Here is an 18,227-nt window from a genome sequence, read left to right as displayed (position 1 = left end):
CCTATCTATCTATCTATCTATCTATCTATCTATCCATCCATCCATGATGTGTATTTAGTCTGTCCTGCAGAGCTTACTATCTATTATTACACCCGATAGGTAAGTGCGTGTGGCCCTGTCTGTCCATACAGGAGCTGTTCTGGTTACTGAGCCCCTGTACTCCCCCTGGGGGTGATCAGATTACTGTGGTATTTTAGTCAATGTCACACGCCAGAGGACATGACGCTCTGTATCAGAGACAGCTGCTTCTGCCCCGACCTTTAGTGACAGTCGGCGAGGGGGGTGGACGGAGAGCTCGGCCCATGTAATGTAAAGTTTCCCTGAGTCCATTACTTGTTCCCCAGTCAGTGACTTTGTTCTGTGGTCAGACGTCTGCGATTTGTATTACAGTCCGCCACCTGCTGCTATTATAAACCCTTAGGTTCTCCTCTGTAACCTTTACAATGATTCAGTGAGAGCTGAGGAGACCCTCCACCCCTGCCCCCGTCCTCAGGCTCCTCTCACCCCTCCCAGGTCACACACCACAACACTCACACCTCTCTCCGACCACTGGCAGAGACTCGAGGTATGTCTTGTGGGTCCCACCATTTGCCCCTCCTGTGCTGCCCCCTCACTGAGACCCTTCACCGGTTCCACTAGCTCAGCCACTGCTACCACCACTCCACCGCTTGTCTGGCTGCACCCCTAAGACACCCTGACATCGCCCCTCTCCCCATTCTCACCCTGTTACAGGCCTGGCCCCACACCCTCCACCTCACCCTCTTCATTTCTCCCAGAAACAAGGTCACAGAAGGATTTCTCTGACTACATAACCCAGCGCGCAGCTCCTGGCAGGAGAAGGTAGAATGCCCTCTGGAGGGTTTCAGCCCATTGCGGGCGGACAGGTAAATATGAGCTTCCTCTCTGGAGGGATAGGGTTACCTGTGGACAGGCGTGACCACCTCTCTGTCTTACAGCAGATTGTCCGAGCAGGTGTCACAAAGACTCTGGTTCTGTCGGTCTTCACCGCAGTCTTGGGATCATTCCAGTTTGGATATAACATCGGAGTCATCAACGCGCCTCAGAGGGTAGGTGAGCTCGCCCGGCGGCCGAGGCCAGTGTGCAGGGACCCTAGGGTGTCAGTATGGGTTACATTGCTGGAGACCCAGAGACGTATCTGCAGTTACTATGACATGCTGGCGGAGATGTGTGTATATATCATTTGTGATGTTCTGGTGAGGCGATAAAGATGCCCAACTCATATGGATATAACAAGGAGACCATTACTCAATTATCTGTAGAGTCCTATATAGGTACAGCGTGCGGTCTGTATGTGTGTCACTGTATAGAGGAGAGGACATGTTACATATGAGGTATAGTGGTGAGGTGTGTATGTATCACTGTATAGAGGAGAGGACATGTTACATATGAGGTATAGTGGTGAGGTGTGTATGTGTCACTGTATAGAGGAGAGGACATGTTACATATGAGGTATAGTGGTGAGGTGTGTATGTATCACTATATAGAGGAGAGGACATGTTACATATGAGGTATAGTGGTGAGGTGTGTATATATCACTGTATAGAGGAGAGGACATGTTACATATGAGGTATAGTGGTGAGGTGTGTATGTGTCACTGTATAGAGGAGAGGACATGTTACATATGAGGTATAGTGGTGAGGTGTGTATGTGTCACTGTATAGAGGAGAGGACATGTTACATATGAGGTATAGTGGTGAGGTGTGTATGTATCACTGTATAGAGGAGAGGACATGTTACATATGAGGTATAGTGGTGAGGTGTGTATGTATCACTGTATAGAGGAGAAGACATGTTACATATGAGGTATAGTGGTGAGGTGTGTATGTATCACTGTATAGAGGAGAGGACATGTTACATATGAGGTATAGTGGTGAGGTGTGTATGTGTATCACTGTATAGAGGAGAGGACATGTTACATATGAGGTATAGTGGTGAGGTGTGTATGTATAGAGGAGAGTACATGTTACATATGAGGTATAGTGGTGAGGTGTGTATGTATCACTGTATAGAGGAGAGGACATGTTACATATGAGGTATAGTGGTGAGGTGTGTATGTATCACTGTATAGAGGAGAGGACATGTTACATATGAGGTATAGTGGTGAGGTGTGTATGTGTCACTGTATAGAGGAGAGGACATGTTACATATGAGGTATAGTGGTGAGGTGTGTATGTGTATCACTGTATAGAGGAGAGGACATGTTACATATGAGGTATAGTGGTGAGGTGTGTATGTATCACTGTATAGAGGAGAGGACATGTTACATATGAGGTATAGTGGTGAGGTGTGTATGTATCACTGTATAGAGGAGAGGACATGTTACATATGAGGTATAGTGGCGAGGTATGTATGTGTCACTGTATAGAGGAGAGGACATGTTACATATGAGGTATAGTGGTGAGGTGTGTGTATGTGTATCACTGTATAGAGGAGAGGACATGTTACATATGAGGTATAGTGGTGAGGTGTGTATATATCACTGTATAGAGGAGAGGACATGTTACATATGAGGTATAGTGGTGAGGTGTGTATGTATCACTGTATAGAGGAGAGGACATGTTACATATGAGGTATAGTGGTGAGGTGTGTATGTATCACTATATAGAGGAGAAGGACATGTTACATATGGGGTATAGTGGTGAGGTGTGTATGTGTCACTGTATAGAGGAGAGGACATGTTACATATGAGGTATAGTGGTGAGGTGTGTATGTATCACTGTATAGAGGAGAGGACATGTTACATATGAGGTATAGTGGTGAGGTGTGTATGTATCACTGTATAGAGGAGAGGACATGTTACATATGAGGTATAGTGGTGAGGTGTGTATGTATCACTGTATAGAGGAGAGGACATGTTACATATGAGGTATAGTGGTGAGGTGTGTATGTGTATCACTGTATAGAGGAGAGGACATGTTACATATGGAGGTATAGTGGTGAGGTGTGTATATATCACTGTATAGAGGAGAGGACATGTTACATATGAGGTATAGTGGTGAGGTGTGTATGTGTATCACTGTATAGAGGAGAGGACATGTTACATATGGAGGTATAGTGGTGAGGTGTGTATGTATCACTGTATAGAGGAGAGGACATGTTACATATGAGGTATTGTGGTGAGGTGTGTATGTGTATCACTGTATAGAGGAGAGGACATGTTACATATGAGGTATAGTGGCGAGGTATGTATGTATCACTGTACAGAGGAGAGGACATGTTACATATGAGGTATAGTGGTGAGGTGTGTATGTGTATTACTGTATAGAGGAGAGGACATGTTACATATGAGGTATAGTGGTGAGCTGTGTATGTATCACTGTATAGAGGAGAGGACATGTTACATATGAGGTATAGTGGTGAGGTGTGTATGTATCACTGTATAGAGGAGAGGACATGTTACATATGAGGTATAGTGATGAGGTGTGTATGTATCACTGTATAGAAGAGAGGACATGTTACATATGAGGAATAGTGGTGAGGTGTGTATATATCACTGTATAGAGGAGAGGGCATGTTACATATGAGGTATAGTGGTGAGGTGTGTATGTATCACTGAATAGAGGAGAGGACATGTTACATATGAGGTATAGTGGTGAGGTGTGTATGTATCACTGTATAGAGGAGAGGACATGTTACATATGGAGGTATAGTGGTGAGGTGTGTATATATCACTGTATAGAGGAGAGGACATGTTACATATGAGGTATAGTGGTGAGGTGTGTATGTGTATCACTGTATAGAGGAGAGGACATGTTACATATGAGGTATAGTGGTGAGCTGTGTATGTATCACTGTATAGAGGAGAGGACATGTTACATATGAGGTATAGTGGTGAGGTGTGTATGTATCACTGTATAGAGGAGAGGACATGTTACATATGAGGTATAGTGATGAGGTGTGTATGTATCACTGTATAGAAGAGAGGACATGTTACATATGAGGAATAGTGGTGAGGTGTGTATATATCACTGTATAGAGGAGAGGACATGTTACATATGAGGTATAGTGGTGAGGTGTGTATGTATCACTGAATAGAGGAGAGGACATGTTACATATGAGGTATAGTGGTGAGGTGTGTATGTATCACTGTATAGAGGAGAGGACATGTTACATATGGAGGTATAGTGGTGAGGTGTGTATATATCACTGTATAGAGGAGAGGACATGTTACATATGAGGTATAGTGGTGAGGTATGTATGTATCACTGTATAGAGGAGAGGACATGTTACATATGAGGTATAGTGGTGAGGTGTGTATGTATCACTGTATAGAGGAGAGGACATGTTACATATGGAGGTATAGTGGTGAGGTGTGTATGTATCACTGTATAGAGGAGAGGACATGTTACATATGAGGTATAGTGGTGAGGTGTGTATGTATCACTGTATAGAGGAGAGGACATGTTACATATGAGGTATAGTGGTGAGGTGTGTATGTAGCACTGTATAGAGGAGAGGACATGTTACATATGGAGGTATAGTGGTGAGGTGTGTATATATCACTGTATAGAGGAGAGGACATGTTACATATAAGGTATAGTGGTGAGGTGTGTATGTATCACTGTATAGAGGAGAGGACATGTTACATATGAGGTATAGTGGTGAGGTGTGTATGTGTCACTGTATAGAGGAGAGGACATGTTACATATGAGGTATAGTGGTGAGGTGTGTATGTGTCACTGTATAGAGGAGAGGACATGTTACATATGGGGTATAGTGGTGAGGTGTGTATATATCACTGTATAGAGGAGAGGACATGTTACATATGAGGTATAGTGGTGAGGTGTGTATGTATCACTGTATAGAGGAGAGGACATGTTACATATGAGGTATTGTGGTGAGGTGTGTATGTATCACTGTATAGAGGAGAGGACATGTTACATATGAGGTATAGTGGTGAGGTGTGTGTATGTGTATCACTGTATAGAGGAGAGGACATGTTACAAATGAGGTATAGTGGTGAGGTGTGTATGTATCACTGTATAGAGGAGAGGACATGTTACATATGAGGTATAGTGGTGAGGTGTGTATGTATAGAGGAGAGTACATGTTACATATGAGGTATAGTGGTGAGGTGTGTATGTATCCCTGTATTAAGGAGAGGACATGTTACATATGAGGTATAGTGGTGAGGTGTGTATGTGTCACTGTATAGAGGAGAGGACATGTTACATATGAGGTATAGTGGTGAGGTGTGTATGTGTATCACTGTATAGAGGAGAGGACATGTTACATATGAGGTATAGTGGTGAGGTGTGTATGTATCACTGTATAGAGGAGAGGACATGTTACATATGAGGTATAGTGGCGAGGTATGTATGTGTCACTGTATAGAGGAGAGGACATGTTACATATGAGGTATAGTGGTGAGGTGTGTGTATGTGTATCACTGTATAGAGGAGAGGACATGTTACATATGAGGTATAGTGGTGAGGTGTGTATATATCACTGTATAGAGGAGAGGACATGTTACATATGAGGTATAGTGGTGAGGTGTGTATGTATCACTGTATAGAGGATAGGACATGTTACATATGAGGTATAGTGGTGAGGTGTGTATGTATCACTATATAGAGGAGAGGACATGTTACATATGGGGTATAGTGGTGAGGTGTGTATGTGTCACTGTATAGAGGAGAGGACATGTTACATATGAGGTATAGTGGTGAGGTGTGTATGTGTCACTGTATAGAGGAGAGGACATGTTACATATGAGGTATAGTGGTGAGGTGTGTATGTATCACTGTATAGAGGAGAGGACATGTTACATATGAGGTATAGTGGTGAGGTGTGTATGTATCACTGTATAGAGGAGAGGACATGTTACAGATGAGGTATAGTGGTGAGGTGTGTATGTATCACTGTATAGAGGAGAGGACATGTTACATATGAGGTATAGTGGTGAGGTGTGTATGTGTATCACTGTATAGAGGAGAGGACATGTTACATATGGAGGTATAGTGGTGAGGTGTGTATATATCACTGTATAGAGGAGAGGACATGTTACATATGAGGTATAGTGGTGAGGTGTGTATGTGTATCACTGTATAGAGGAGAGGACATGTTACATATGGAGGTATAGTGGTGAGGTGTGTATGTATCACTGTATAGAGGAGAGGACATGTTACATATGAGGTATTGTGGTGAGGTGTGTATGTGTATCACTGTATAGAGGAGAGGACATGTTACATATGAGGTATAGTGGCGAGGTATGTATGGATCACTGTACAGAGGAGAGGACATGTTACATATGAGGTATAGTGGTGAGGTGTGTATGTGTATCACTGTATAGAGGAGAGGACATGTTACATATGAGGTATAGTGGTGAGCTGTGTATGTATCACTGTATAGAGGAGAGGACATGTTACATATGAGGTATAGTGGTGAGGTGTGTATGTATCACTGTATAGAGGAGAGGACATGTTACATATGAGGTATAGTGATGAGGTGTGTATGTATCACTGTATAGAAGAGAGGACATGTTACATATGAGGAATAGTGGTGAGGTGTGTATATATCACTGTATAGAGGAGAGGGCATGTTACATATGAGGTATAGTGGTGAGGTGTGTATGTATCACTGAATAGAGGAGAGGACATGTTACATATGAGGTATAGTGGTGAGGTGTGTATGTATCACTGTATAGAGGAGAGGACATGTTACATATGGAGGTATAGTGGTGAGGTGTGTATATATCACTGTATAGAGGAGAGGACGTTACATATGAGCTATAGTGGTGAGGTGTGTATGTGTATCACTGTATAGAGGAGAGGACATGTTACATATGAGGTATAGTGGTGAGCTGTGTATGTATCACTGTATAGAGGAGAGGACATGTTACATATGAGGTATAGTGGTGAGGTGTGTATGTATCACTGTATAGAGGAGAGGACATGTTACATATGAGGTATTGTGATGAGGTGTGTATGTATCACTGTATAGAAGAGAGGACATGTTACATATGAGGAATAGTAGTGAGGTGTGTATATATCACTGTATAGAGGAGAGGACATGTTACATATGAGGTATAGTGGTGAGGTGTGTATGTATCACTGAATAGAGGAGAGGACATGTTACATATGAGGTATAGTGGTGAGGTGTGTATGTATCACTGTATAGAGGAGAGGACATGTTACATATGGAGGTATAGTGGTGAGGTGTGTATATATCACTGTATAGAGGAGAGGACATGTTACATATGAGGTATAGTGGTGAGGTGTGTATGTGTATCACTGTATATAGGAGAGGACATGTTACATATGAGGTATAGTGGTGAGGTATGTATGTATCACTGTATAGAGGAGAGGACATGTTACATATGAGGTATAGTGGTAAGGTGTGTATGTATCACTGTATAGAGGAGAGGACATGTTACATATGGAGGTATAGTGGTGAGGTGTGTATGTATCACTGTATAGAGGAGAGGACATGTTACATATGAGGTATAGTGGTGAGGTGTGTATGTATCACTGTATAGAGGAGAGGACATGTTACATATGAGGTATAGTGGTGAGGTGTGTATGTAGCACTGTATAGAGGAGAGGACATGTTACATATGAGGTATAGTGGTGAGGTGTGTATGTGTCACTGTATAGAGGAGAGGACATGTTACATATGGAGGTATAGTGGTGAGGTGTGTATATATCACTGTATAGAGGAGAGGACATGTTACATATAAGGTATAGTGGTGAGGTGTGTATGTATCACTGTATAGAGGAGAGGACATGCTACATATGAGGTATAGTGGTGAGGTGTGTATGTATCACTGTATAGAGGAGAGGACATGTTACATATGAGGTATAGTGGTGAGGTGTGTATGTGTCACTGTATAGAGGAGAGGACATGTTACATATGAGGTATAGTGGTGAGGTGTGTATGTATCACTGTATAGAGGAGAGGACATGCTACATATAAGGTATAGTGGTGAGGTGTGTATGTATCACTGTATAGAGGAGAGGACATGTTACATATGAGGTATAGTGGTGAGGTGTGTATGTGTCACTGTATAGAGGAGAGGACATGTTACATATGAGGTATAGTGGTGAGGTGTGTATGTGTCACTGTATAGAGGAGAGGACATGTTACATATGGGGTATAGTGGTGAGGTGTGTATATATCACTGTATAGAGGAGAGGACATGTTACATATGAGGTATAGTGGTGAGGTGTGTATGTATCACTGTATAGAGGAGAGGACATGTTACATATGAGGTATTGTGGTGAGGTGTGTATGTATCACTGTATAGAGGAGAGGACATGTTACATATGAGGTATAGTGGTGAGGTGTGTGTATGTGTATCACTGTATAGAGGAGAGGACATGTTACAAATGAGGTATAGTGGTGAGGTGTGTATGTATCACTGTATAGAGGAGAGGACATGTTACATATGAGGTATAGTGGTGAGGTGTGTATATATCACTGTATAGAGTAGAGGACATGTTACAAATGAGGTATAGTGGTGAGGTGTGTATGTGTCATTGTATAGAGGAGAGGACATGTTACATATGAGGTATAGTGGCGAGGTGTGTATGTATCACTGTATAGAGGAGAGGACATGTTACATATGAGGTATAGTGGCGAGGTATGTATGTGTCACTGTATAGAGGAGAGGACATGTTACATATGAGGTATAGTGGTGAGGTGTGTATGTATCACTGTATAGAGGAGAGGACATGTTACATATGAGGTATAGTAGTGAGGTGTGTATGTATCACTGTATAGAGGAGAGGACATGTTACATATGAGGTATAGTGGTGAGGTGTGTATGTGTCACTGTATAGAGGAGAGGACATGTTACATATGAGGTATAGTGGTGAGGTGTGTATGTATCACTGTATAGAGGAGAGGACATGTTACATATGGAGGTATAGTGGTGAGGTATGTATATATCACTGTATAGAGGAGAGGACATGTTACATATGAGGTATAGTGGTGAGGTGTGTATGTATCACTGTATAGAGGAGAGGACATGTTACATATGAGGTATAGTGGTGAGGTGTGTATGTATCACTGTATAGAGGAGAGGACATGTTACATATGAGGTATAGTGGTGAGGTGTGTATGTGTCACTGTATAGAGGAGAGGACATGTTACATATGAGGTATAGTGGTGAGGTGTGTATGTGTCACTGTATAGAGGAGAGGACATATTACATATGAGGTATAGTGGTGAGGTGTGTATGTATCACTGTATAGAGGAGAGGACATGTTACATATGGAGGTATAGTGGCGAGGTGTGTATGTATCACTGTATAGAGGAGAAGACATGTTACATATGGAGGTATAGTGGTGAGGTGTGTATGTATCACTGTATAGAGGAGAGGACATGTTACATATGAGGTATAGTGGTGAGGTGTGTATGTATCACTGTATAGAGGAGAGGACATGTTACATATGAGGTATAGTGGTGAGGTGTGTATGTATGTATCACTGTATAGAGGATAGGACATGTTACATATGAGATATAGTGGTGAGGTATGTATGTATCACTGTATAGAGGAGAGGACATGTTACATATGAGGTATAGTGGTGAGGTGTGTATGTATCACTGTATAGAGGAGAGGACATGTTACATATGAGGTATAGTGGTGAGGTGTGTATGTGTCACTGTATAGAGGAGATGACATGTTACATATGAGGTATAGTGGTGAGGTGTGTATGTGTCACTGTATAGAGGAGAGGACATGTTACATATGAGGTATAGTGGTGAGGTGTGTATGTATCACTATATAGAGGAGAGGACATGTTACATATGAGGTATAGTGATGAGGTGTGTATGTATCACTGTATAGAGGAGAGGACATGTTACATATGAGGTATAGTGGTGAGGTGTGTATGTGTCACTGTATAGAGGAGAGGACATGTTACATATGAGGTATAGTGGTGAGGTGTGTATGTGTCACTGTATAGAGGAGAGGACATGTTACATATGAGGTATAGTGGTGAGGTGTGTATGTATCACTGAATAGAGGAGAGGACATGTTACATATGAGGTATAGTGGTGAGGTGTGTATGTAGCACTGTATAGAGGAGAGGACATGTTACATATGAGGTATAGTGGTGAGGTGTGTATGTATCACTGTATAGAGGAGAGGACATGTTACATATGAGATATAGTGGTGAGGTGTGTATGTATCACTGTATAGAGGAGAGGACATGTTACATATGAGGTATAGTGGTGAGGTGTGTATATATGACTGTATAGAGGAGAGGACATGTTACATATGAGGTATAGTGGTGAGGTGTGTATGTATAGAGGAGAGGACATGTTACATATGAGGTATAGTGGTGAGGTGTGTATGTATCACTGTATAGAGGAGAGGACATGTTACATATGAGGTATAGTGGTGAGGTGTGTATGTGTATCACTGTATAGAGGAGAGGACATGTTACATATGAGGTATAGTGGTGAGGTGTGTATGTATCACTGTATAGAGGAGAGGACATGTTACATATGAGGTATAGTGGTGAGGTGTGTATGTGTATCACTGTATAGAGGAGAGGACATGTTACATATGAGGTATAGTGGTGAGGTGTGTATGTGTCACTGTATAGAGGAGAGGACATGTTACATATGAGGTATAGTGGTGAGGTGTGTATGTGTCACTGTATAGAGGAGAGGACATGTTACATATGAGGTATAGTGGTGAGGTGTGTATATATCACTATATAGAGGAGAGGTCATGTTACATATGAGGTATAGTGGTGAGGTGTGTATATATCACTGTATAGAGGAGAGGACATGTTACATATGAGGCATAGTGGTGAGGTGTGTATGTATCACTGTATAGAGGAGAAGACATGTTACATATGAGGTATAGTGGTGAGGTGTGTATGTATCACTGTATAGAGGAGAGGACATGTTACATATGAGGTATAGTGGTGAGGTGTGTGTATATGTATCACTGTATAGAGGAGAGGACATGTTACATGTGGAGGTATAGTGGTGAGGTGTGTATGTATCACTGTATAGAGGAGAGGACATGTTACATATGAGGTATAGTGGTGAGGTGTGTATGTATCACTGTATAGAGGAGAGGACATGTTACATATGAGGTATAGTGGTGAGGTGTGTATGTGTCACTGTATAGAGGAGAGGACATGTTACATATGGAGGTATAGTGGTGAGGTGTGTATGTGTATCACTGTATAGAGGAGAGGACATGTTACATATGAGGTATAGTGGTGAGGTGTGTATGTATCACTGTATAGAGGAGAGGACATGTTACATATGAGGTATAGTGGTGAGGTGTGTATGTATCACTGTATAGAGGAGAGGACATGTTACATATGAGGTATAGTGGTGAGGTGTGTATGTATCACTGTATAGAGGAGAGGACATGTTACATATGAGGTATAGTGGCGAGGTATGTATGTATCACTGTATAGAGGATAGGACATGTTACATATGAGGTATAGTGGTGAGGTGTGTATGTATCACTGTATAGAGGAGAGGACATGTTACATATGAGGTATAGTGGTGAGGTGTGTATGTATCACTGTATAGAGGAGAGGACATATTACATATGAGGTATAGTGGTGAGGTGTGTATGTATCACTGTATAGAGGAGAGGACATGTTACATATGGAGGTATAGTGGTGAGGTGTGTATGTGTATCACTGTATAGAGGAGAGGACATGTTACATATGGAGGTATAGTGGTGAGGTGTGTATGTATCACTGTATAGAGGAGAGGACATGTTACATATGAGGTATAGTGGTGAGGTGTGTATGTATCACTGTATAGAGGAGAGGACATGTTACATATGAGGTATAGTGGTGAGGTGTGTATGTATCACTATATAGAGGAGAGGACATGTTACATATGAGGTATAGTGATGAGGTGTGTATGTATCACTGTATAGAGGAGAGGACATGTTACATATGGAGGTATAGTGGTGAGGTGTGTATGTATCACTGTATAGAGGAGAGGACATGTTACATATGAGGTATAGTGGTGAGGTGTGTATGTGTCACTGTATAGAGGAGAGGACATGTTACATATGAGGTATAGTGGTGAGGTGTGTATGTATCACTGTATAGAGGAGAGGACATGTTACATATGAGGTATAGTGGTGAGGTGTGTATGTATCACTGTATAGAGGAGAGGACATGTTACATATGAGGTATAGTGGTGAGGTGTGTATGTATCACTGTATAGAGGAGAGGACATGTTACATATGAGGTATAGTGGTGAGGTGTGTATGTATCACTGTATAGAGGAGAGGACATGTTACATATGAGGTATAGTGGTGAGGTGTGTATGTATCACTGTATAGAGGAGAGGACATGTTACATATGAGGTATAGTGGTGAGGTGTGTATGTATCACTGTATAGAGGAGAGGACATGTTACATATGAGGTATAGTGGTGAGGTGTGTATGTGTCACTGTATAGAGGAGAGGACATGTTACATATGGAGGTATAGTGGTGAGGTGTGTATGTATCTCTGTATAGAGGAGAGGACCTGTTACATATGAGGTATAGTGGTGAGGTGTGTATGTGTATCACTGTATAGAGGAGAGGACATGTTACATATGAGGTATAGTGGTGAGGTGTGTATATATCACTGTATAGAGGAGAGGACCTGTTACATATGAGGTATAGTGGTGAGGTGTGTATGTATCACTGTATAGAGGAGAGGACATGTTACATATGAGGTATAGTGGTGAGGTGTGTATGTATCACTGTATAGAGGAGAGGACATGTTACATATGAGGTATAGTGGTGAGGTGTGTATATATCACTGTATAGAGGAGAGGACATGTTACATATGGGGTATAGTGGTGAGGTGTGTATGTATCACTGTATAGAGGAGAGGACATGTTACATATGAGGTATTGTGGTGAGGTGTGTATGTGTCACTGTATAGAGGAGAGGACATGTTACATATGAGGTATAGTGGTGAGGTGTGTATATGTGTCACTGTATAGAGGAGAGGATATGTTACATATGAGGTATAGTGGTGAGGTGTGTATGTATCACTGTATAGAGGAGATGACATGTTACATATGAGGTATAGTGGTGAGGTGTGTATATATCACTGTATAGAGGAGAGGACATGTTACATATGAGGTATAGTGGTGAGGTGTGTATGTGTCACTGTATAGAGGAGAGGATATGTTACATATGAGGTATAGTGGTGAGGTGTGTGTATGTATGTGTATCACTGTATAGAGGAGAGGACATGTTACATATGAGGTATAGTGGTGAGGTGTGTATATGTGTATCACTGTATAGAGGAGAGGACATGTTACATATGAGGTATAGTGGTGAGGTGTGTATATATAACTGTATAGAGGAGAGGACATGTTACATATGAGGTATAGTGGTGAGGTGTGTATGTATCACTGTATAGAGGAGAGGACATGTTACATATGAGGTATAGTGGTGAGGTGTGTATGTATCACTGTATAGAGGAGAGGACATGTTACATATGAGGTATAGTGGTGAGGTGTGTATGTATCACTGTATAGAGTAGAGGACATGTTACAAATGAGGTATAGTGGTGAGATGTGTATGTGTCATTGTATAGAGGAGAGGACATGTTACATATGAGGTATAGTGGCGAAGTGTGTATGTATCACTGTATAGAGGAGAGGACATGTTACATATGAGGTATAGGGGCGAGGTATGTATGTGTCACTGTATAGAGGAGAGGACATGTTACATATGAGGTATAGTGGTGAGGTGTGTATGTATCACTGTATAGAGGAGAGGACATGTTACATATGAGGTATAGTGGTGAGGTGTGTATGTGTCACTGTATAGACGAGAGGACATGTTACATATGAGGTATAGTGGTGAGGTGTGTATGTATCACTGTATAGAGGAGAGGACATGTTACATATGAGGTATAGTGGTGAGGTGTGTATGTATCACTGTATAGAGGAGAGGACATGTTACATATGAGGTATAGTGGTGAGGTGTGTATGTGTCACTGTATAGAGGAGAGGACATGTTACATATGAGGTATAGTGGTGAGGTGTGTATGTGTCACTGTATAGAGGAGAGGACATGTTACATATGAGGTATAGTGGTGAGGTGTGTATGTATCACTGTATAGAGGAGAGGACATGTTACATATGGAGGTATAGTGGCGAGGTGTGTATGTATCACTGTATAGAGGAGAAGACATGTTACATATGGAGGTATAGTGGTGAGGTGTGTATGTATCACTGTATAGAGGAGAGGACATGTTACATATGAGGTATAGTGGTGAGGTGTGTATGTATCACTGTATAGAGGAGAGGACATGTTACATATGAGGTATAGTGGTGAGGTGTGTATGTATGTATCACTGTATAGAGGATAGGACATGTTACATATGAGATATAGTGGTGAGGTATGTATGTATCACTGTATAGAGGAGAGGACATGTTACATATGAGGTATAGTGGTGAGGTGTGTATGTATCACTGTATAGAGGAGAGGACATGTTACATATGAGATATAGTGGTGAGGTGTGTATGTATCACTGTATAGAGGAGAGGACATGTTACATATGAGGTATAGTGGTGAGGTGTGTATGTATCACTGTATAGAGGAGAGGACATGTTACATATGAGGTATAGTGGTGAGGTGTGTATGTATCACTGTATAGAGGAGAGGACATGTTACATATGAGGTATAGTGGTGAGGTGTGTATGTGTCACTGTATAGAGGAGAGGACATGTTACATATGAGGTATAGTGGTGAGGTGTGTATGTGTGTCACTGTATAGAGGAGAGGACATGTTACATATGAGGTATAGTGGTGAGGTGTGTATGTGTATCACCGTATAGAGGAGAGGACATGTTACATATGAGGTATAGTGGTGAGGTGTGTATATATCACTGTATAGAGGAGAGGACATGTTACATATGAGGTATAGTGGTGAGGTGTGTGTATGTGTATCACTGTATAGAGGAGAGGACATGTTACATATGGAGGTATAGTTGTGAGGTGTGTAGGTATCACTGTATAGAGGAGAGGACATGTTACATATGAGGTATAGTGGTGAGGTGTGTATGTGTCACTGTATAGAGGAGAGGACATGTTACATATGAGGTATAGTGGTGAGGTGTGTATGTATCACTGTATAGAGGAGAGGACATGTTACATATGAGGTATAGTGGTGAGGTGTGTATGTATCACTGTATAGAGGAGAGGACATGTTACATATGAGGTATAGTGGTGAGGTGTGTATGTATCACTGTATAGAGGAGAGGACATGTTACATATGAGGTATAGTGGTGAGGTGTGTATGTATCACTGTATAGAGGAGAGGACATGTTACATATGAGGTATAGTGGTGAGGTGTGTATGTATCACTGTATAGAGGAGAGGACATGTTACATATGAGGTATAGTGGTGAGGTGTGTATGTATCACTGTATAGAGGAGAGGACATGTTACATATGAGGTATAGTGGTGAGGTGTGTATGTATCACTGTATAGAGGAGAGGACATGTTACATATGAGGTATAGTGGTGAGGTGTGTATGTATCACTGTATAGAGGAGAGGACATGTTACATATGAGGTATAGTGGTGAGGTGTGTATGTATCACTGTATAGAGTAGAGGACATGTTACATATGGGATCCATTTGCACCGGCGATCGCAAGGAGATTGACAGAAGAGAAGGCGTTTGTGGGTGGTAACTGACCGTTTTCTGGGAGTGGTTGGGAAAACGCAGGCGTGTCCAGGCGTTTGCAGGGCGGGTGTCTGACGTCAGTTCTGGTCCCGGACAGGCTGAAGTGATCGCAGCGGCTGAGTAAGTTCTGGGCTGCTCAGAGACTGCAGAAGATCAGTTTGTACAGCTCTGATACACATGCGATCGCACACTCGCACAGCTAAAATACACTCCCCCTGCAGACGGCGACTATCCTATCGCAGGGCTTCAAAAACCACTGCCCAGCGATCAGCTCTGAATTACCCCCAACATTCACACTGTCTGCACACTCGCTAGCAGAGGGTCTCATTCAGTTTGGTATGCAGCTACGATTGGCTAGGCTACGGAACTGCTAATGTCAGCATGTATCGCTGTCGCCCAGGAATGCGCAGAGAAGCCCACCGCAGCTGTCACAAACCCATTCGCAGCCGATATGCAATAACGAGGAACGTCGAGGCTACGAGTAGGCCTGCAGCTATGCAGACTGGACGCTGGACTACTGCAACCTTCTCCTCACTGGCCTACTGCAACCTTCCCCTCACTGGACTACTGCAACCTTCCCCTCACTGGCCTACTGCAACCTTCTCCTCACTGGACTACTGCAACCTTCTCCTCACTGGCCTACTGCAACCTTCTCCTCACTGGACTACTGCAACCTTCTCCTTACTGGCCTACTGCAACCTTCTCCTCACTGGCCTACTGCAACCTTCTCCTCACTGGCCTACTGCAACCTTCTCCTCACTGGCCTACTGCAACCTTCTCCTTACTGGCCTACTGCAACCTTCTCCTCACTGGCCTACTGCAACCTTCTCCTCACTGGCCTACTGCAACCTTCTCCTTACTGGCCTACTGCAACCTTCTCCTCACTGGCCTACTGCAACCTTCTCCTCACTGGACTACTGCAACCTTCTCCTTACTGGCCTACTGCAACCTTCTCCTCACTGGCCTACTGCAACCTTCTCCTTACTGGCCTACTGCAACCTTCTCCTCACTGGCCTACTGCAACCTTCTCCTCACTGGCCTACTGCAACCTTCTCCTCACTGGACTACTGCAACCTTCTCCTTACTGGCCTACTGCAACCTTCTCCTCACTGGCCTACTGCAACCTTCCCCTCACTGGCCTACTACAACCTTCCCCTCACTGGACTACTGCAACCTTCTCCTCACTGGCCTACTGCAACCTTCCCCTCACTGGCCTACTGCAACCTTCCCCTCACTGGACTACTGCAACCTTCCCCTCACTGGACTACTGCAACCTTCTCCTCACTGGACTACTGCAACCTTCTCCTCACTGGACTACTGCAACCTTCTCCTCACTGGCCTACTGCAACCTTCTCCTCACTGGCCTACTGCAACCTTCTCCTCACTGGCCTCCGCTGCTCACTCTCCTCCGATCTGTTCTCATTGTTGAGCTGAGTTTTATCACTCTCCAAGGCTTGATAAATGGGGGCCTATGGGCCTAATTCAGACCTGATCGCTCGCTAGGGGTATTTTGCACTGCTGCGATCAGATAGTCGCCGCCTATAGGGGAGTGTATTTTAGCTTTGCAAGTGTGCGATCACATGTGCAGCCGAGCGGTACAAAAAAGTTTTGTGCAGTTTCTGAGTTGCCCAGAACTTACTCAGCCGCTGCGATCACTTCAGCCTGTCCGGGGCCGGAATTGACGCCAGACACCCGCCCTGCAAACGCTTGGACACGCCTGCGTTTTTCCAAACACTCCCAGAAACTGCCAGTTGACACTCACAAACGCCCTCTACCTGTCACTCTCCTTTCGATCGGCTGTGCGAATGGATTCTTCGTAAAATCCATCGCACAGCAACGATCCGCTTTGTACTCTGTGATGCGCCTGCGCATTGCGGTGCATACGCATGCGCAGTTCTGACCTGATCGCAGCGCTTCAAAAAAAGCTAGCGTGCAATCAGGTCTGAATGACCCCCTATGTGACTTAACGTTCACTCACAAGCTAGGACTGCATTGATCTGTGATTGGCTGTATTGGGTTCCTACTGATATGTCTCCTGTCCATCTTCTTCTTCTTCTTAGATCATTGAACAGAGTTATAATGAGTCCTACATTAGTCGACATGCTCCTGAGTCTCAATCAATCGATGCTGGACTTCTGCGGACTCTGTGGTCTCTGTCCGTGGCCATCTTCTCCATCGGTGGGATGGTGTCTTCTCTGTGTGTAGGAGTCGTATCTCAGTGGCTTGGACGGTAAGTGGTTAGAGTGCAAAAGTCCCAGCTCAACCACAAGAGGAACCCGAGTGTGATAGTACATTTATTGGTGGAGGAGAGGGGCGCCCGTAGACACCAAGATGGCAGCATCAGGCCACTGAGATAATCCCCATTACCTGACCAGGCTGGCCTCATCTCTTACCACCTGGGGAGTCTGGTCAGAAGAGAGGGAGAAGACGACCAGCCTGACAGGAGATAGCACTGAGAGAAATAATATGGAATAAGTCACAGTGAGGGAATGCTGGGAAAGGATAATACATAGCTTGGTGACTTCCAGGAAAAGGTGACTCTAGCCAGCAGACATCTTCTATCTCCTGCACATC

The 18,227-nt window shown here is 43.3% G+C and overlaps 1 protein-coding gene across 1 annotated transcript; it reads left to right on the top strand.

Moving 5' to 3' along the window:
* Nucleotides 1–249: 249 nt before the first annotated feature.
* Nucleotides 250–17,883, top strand: LOC134987656 (solute carrier family 2, facilitated glucose transporter member 4-like; the record flags this gene model as incomplete). Its single annotated transcript, XM_063950509.1, has 4 exons — nucleotides 250–565; nucleotides 777–884; nucleotides 957–1,067; nucleotides 17,714–17,883. Coding segments are annotated over exons 2-4 (320 nt in total), but the record flags the coding sequence as incomplete, so codon positions are not given.
* Between the last annotated feature and the right edge of the window lie 344 nt (nucleotides 17,884–18,227).

The sequence above is a fragment of the Pseudophryne corroboree genome, unplaced genomic scaffold (assembly GCF_028390025.1).
Source record: "Pseudophryne corroboree isolate aPseCor3 unplaced genomic scaffold, aPseCor3.hap2 scaffold_1018, whole genome shotgun sequence".
In the NCBI taxonomy this organism is placed as follows: domain Eukaryota; kingdom Metazoa; phylum Chordata; class Amphibia; order Anura; family Myobatrachidae; genus Pseudophryne; species Pseudophryne corroboree.
Note: the sequence above shows the minus strand (reverse complement) of the source record. Positions and strands in the feature narration are given on the sequence as shown.